Below are 4,326 nucleotides of genomic sequence, written 5' to 3'. Positions count from 1 at the left end.
GGGGGTTGGGGAAGTCAGGGGGGTCCTCCACCTCAGCCTCTGCCTCCCAAGTGCTGAGATTAAAGGCGTGCGCCACTTTTTTGAGATGGGGTCAGGGCATCATGCTAAATGGCAATCAACAATTGCTTCAGCATCCTGGTGCAGGGTTCAAAGGAACATTAGCCAAATGAAGATGATGACAGTTCACTGATGAAGCAAGCCAAGTGGAGGTCACATTCAGGAGAACCCATCCTGTGATTAAAGAAAAACTAAGAGGATGCAGTCGCCCCTATTTCTACTGTGGGCCTGAGACTGTTGAAAAACCTGTATGTGCTGAGATCCCAAGAACTAGCAACTCCTTATTTTCCCTCTCTCCCTAAATTCCTAATATATAGTCTCACTTTATAACACTGGCTGTCCTGGGACTCACCATGTAGAGCGGGCTGGCCTCGAAATGACAAAATAGCCACTGGCCTCTGTCTCCCGAATGCTGAGATAAGAGGCATGTGTTATGCTTAGCCAGTTCCTTTTTTTTTGTTTGTGATGGTTTTGCAATGAAGACAATCTGGTTACCAAACTTCCTAAATAGCAGAAAGGGACCTTGAGCTTCTGGATCCTCCTGCCTCTACTTCTTAAATATTACATAATACACATGCACAGCACAATGTCTGTTCCGTGTGATGCTGGAGATCATAAATTTAGTCATACTCTTCATAGAAAGTTCATGTCTCCTTTTTTGGTTTTTTTTTTTTTTTTTTTTTTTTTTTTGAGACAGGGTTTCTCTGTGTAGTCCTGGGTGTCCTGGAACTCACTCTGTAGACCAGGCTGGCCTTGAACTCCGAAATCCACCTGCCTCTGCCTCCCCAAGAGCTGGGACTAAAGGCGTGCGCCACCACTGCCCAGCTTAAAATGCATTTCTACACAGAACTTTTTAATATGTTTAACTTTCCTTTCAATGCATTGGTGTGAAGATCCCCTGGAACTGGAGTTACACTCAGGTGTGAACTGCCATGTGGATGCTGGGGATTGAACCCAAGTCCACTGGAGGAGCAGCCAGTGCTCTTAACTGCTGAGCCATCTCTCCAGCCCCAGAAATGTTTTGAAATTAATGTCCAGTTTAAGTCAAGAAGCAGAGCTTACTTTTGCGGTGGCAGATGTCTCCTGTTTTGCAGCCGATAACACCGCCTGAGCTGCAGGCTTCTCTCCTCCCACGCATACACATCCAAAAAGCCATTGAAACAGGTGACGATGACATGAAGGGGGTCCTTCGAAGAACACCCAAATGTGAGTAAGCTGGAGTCAATGTCAGATCAAGAGACAGAGAGAGGGCCTAGGAGATGGCTCATCAGGTAAAGGCACTTGCTGAGCAAGCCTGGTGCTCTGAGCCCATGTAAAGGTGGAAAGAGAGAGAATAACTCCAGGAAGTCGGCCTCTGGCTTCTGCAAGTGATCACTCAAGTACAAATTTACATGTACACACTCCAACAGTATGAAATTTTTTAAAAAATGTAAATCTGTTTAAAAAAAAACAATAGAAGGGAAACATTGCAAACATACCACCCATAGTCTCAAGATCTCTTCTGGGCAGTACTCAAATGTCTGCACACGGAAACCCTCCATGCTGAAGAGCAAGAGAGAGCATTCAGTTGCACAAACAATCATGCTCTTATCACTAACTCCGATCCATTCCAGGCTCCCCTCATATTCTGGCAATGAGAAGCTTGCAATCAAATATCCTATTCAGAACAAACACAAAATATACAGGCAATTATTTCAACCATTTAAATAAGAGCAAAAATCCTTTCTGCTTAGTGAAAAGTATATCCCTCCTTCCATGGCATGCTAGTCTGATAGAGACAATGAAAACAGCCCATTGGTCTGACATGTCCATGTCCTGACAAGTCCATGTCCTTGGCCACAGAAAAGCAGGCTATGGCACAAGGACAGGGTGGCTAGTCAGTAGTTCAAACATTGGAAAGACTACTGCACTGGGGAAGGACAGTAGAACCCAGTCCCTAGTGCATGACAGAAATGGAAACATGTCTGCCCGAGAAAACCAAAGTTTGCTAGTGTAGTGACCATCAAACAGGCACAAGTTCACATCTGGCCAAGGAGCCTCCTGCTCCCTTTACAAAACCATCAAATGGAGCATCATCATGTGGTGATCCACAATTGCACCACAGTCCAATGGATCTCCAAGTTCAAGGCCAGCCTGGTCTACAGAAGAAGTTCCAGGTTAGCCATGGCTACACAGAGAAACGCTTTCTTCAAAGACTAAAAATACAAAGCAATGTCAAGCATTTATAGCTTACTATGGAACACTTGCAGGAGACACAGGAGAAATCAGGATTTCTTTTAAATATCACACTATCATGTTTGTATAGGAATTCATGCCACAAGCACACATATGGGGGTCAAGGAACAACTTGAGGGATTGGATCTCTCATCCATCATGTGGTACCCCAAAAATTATACTAGGCTTGGTACTTAAGTGTCTCTACCCTCTAAGCCAGCACTTTTAAACCTTCCTGTTGCTTCCTACTGAACTTTAATACATGTGACCATCCACAAAGTTACTTTCATTGCTACTTCATAATGGAAATTTTGCTATTGGTATCAATCGTGATTTAAATATTTTCAAGATAGAAGTCTGCCATAGGGGTCATGACCCAAAGGTAGAGATTCACTGCCCTAAGCCATTTTGCCACCCCATGGTAGAGTTCTTTATTGCTTGTCATTTGGGGTTTCTTGCTTTTGAGAGAAGGGCTCACTGTGCATCCCTGGCTAACCTGGTTCTCACTGCATTGATCAGGCTGGCCTGGAATCTGGAGAGATTTGCCTGTGTGTCCTTCTGAATGCTGGCATTCATTAAAGGTGTGCACTACCATGCTTGGCCTTTTATTGTTATGTTTTTAATTGTATTTGTGTATGGGGGTGTAAACACATCTGTGTGGGTATATGTACACGTCTTTGTGGGTGTATGTATGCATGTGCACATACTAAACCATCTTTCAGCTCCATGTTTTTTGTTTATGAGTCAGCATCCTCTATGAAGCTTTTCTGACTCAGTCTCCTGATTTCAGGCATGTGCCATCATGTCTGAATTGAGAATTTTCTAAGGTTTACCTTTAACAATTATTTCATTCCCAATCTCTTCCAGCTTCATATCAAATGTGGCAAATTTTGTGATATTTTGGGGGCCACTTCTAGACATCAGGGTTATCCTGTCTTCCCTTCTTGGGGTCCAGAAGGCTCTTTGGCACAATGGAAAATTGAGAACTGTAGACATAGGGGCAGAGAATTCTGATGTCCTCAGAAGGCTCCTCATGTAAAACACCTGCAGAGAGTATTGCCCAATGGAATCAATGAAGAGTAAATCTCTGCAGCCTGACACATGCACACTCCAGACAAGGGGCTTTCTAAGAAACCCAGGAGTGGCCACATCTGTTCGTCACCCAGGACAGGGCAGAGCAGTCATTGCTCCCACTCAGGGTCAAAATAATTCACCCTCTTTCATCATATTGAGAGACAGAGTAGAGTCCCTGTCCCAGGTCAAGGGCCCCTCGGTCATCCAACCACAATGGACACATCAGGCAGGGCTTGGTTAATCACAGTTTCCCTATGCAGGGTTGTTCTGGACTTTTTTTTTTTAAATGAGGCATTGAGAAGGTCATACTGTAACCTAGGCTGCTTTGAAAGTATACTGATGCATAAAATCAAATAAATATGCTTGGGTCCTGAGGAGTCCTTGGCCTCTGAGCAGACCATCTTCCTCACAGTACCTAAGAACCAGGCACAGAGAGCTGGCAGTTAAGAGAGAAGGCAGTATATAAAGCACTGGGTGTGTTAGCATATATCTGGAATCTGTCAGCCACTGGTGAGCATGTCAGTCAATGATAGAAAATTGCTTTCTATCCAGCAAAGGTTTCTGTGGACTGTTATATCACCTGCCTTTGGCCTGTGGCCTAGCCACATTTCAAGGACACTTCACTAATAGACATTTGCCTGTGTGACTGGTCACGTGAGTAATTCCAAGCACATTACTCTGTCCTGACTATAGGAATGGCTTATCTTATGACAGGCCTTAGAAGAGCGGGAGTGATCTGCCTGGACCTCCCTGAGGGCTGGACCTTCCCACTGTCTCCCACCTTCACTCTGGAGTCGCTAGAACAGACCTACCTTTGACAAGATATGTGTGTGTTTCTTTCTCAGAAAGACCCATTTCTTCTGAGGAGAGCAGTAGATTTGGTCAATATTGTACGGGAATACATTGACTCTGAAAATGAAGTGTAAGTCGGGAATCCTGAAGATGTAGAGGCTACCCGAGAAGTCTCCTGCCTGAAATCAG

At 44.4% G+C, this 4,326-nt stretch overlaps 1 protein-coding gene across 1 annotated transcript in view; it reads right to left on the bottom strand.

Moving 5' to 3' along the window:
* Positions 1 to 1,115: 1,115 nt before the first annotated feature.
* Positions 1,116 to 4,326, bottom strand: part of LOC116073708 (F-box/WD repeat-containing protein 15-like) — a 14,256-nt gene continuing 11,045 nt past the window's right edge. The window contains exons 6-9 of the mRNA XM_031345734.1: positions 4,158 to 4,316; positions 3,105 to 3,315; positions 1,536 to 1,714; positions 1,116 to 1,244 (exon numbers count right to left, since the gene is read on the bottom strand). Coding sequence (XP_031201594.1) covers positions 1,116 to 1,244; positions 1,536 to 1,714; positions 3,105 to 3,315; positions 4,158 to 4,316 — 678 coding nt within the window. The remainder of the gene's footprint in view (positions 1,245 to 1,535; positions 1,715 to 3,104; positions 3,316 to 4,157; positions 4,317 to 4,326) is intronic.

This window comes from Mastomys coucha, unplaced genomic scaffold (assembly GCF_008632895.1).
Source record: "Mastomys coucha isolate ucsf_1 unplaced genomic scaffold, UCSF_Mcou_1 pScaffold23, whole genome shotgun sequence".
NCBI classification, from domain to species: domain Eukaryota; kingdom Metazoa; phylum Chordata; class Mammalia; order Rodentia; family Muridae; genus Mastomys; species Mastomys coucha.
Note: the sequence above shows the minus strand (reverse complement) of the source record. Positions and strands in the feature narration are given on the sequence as shown.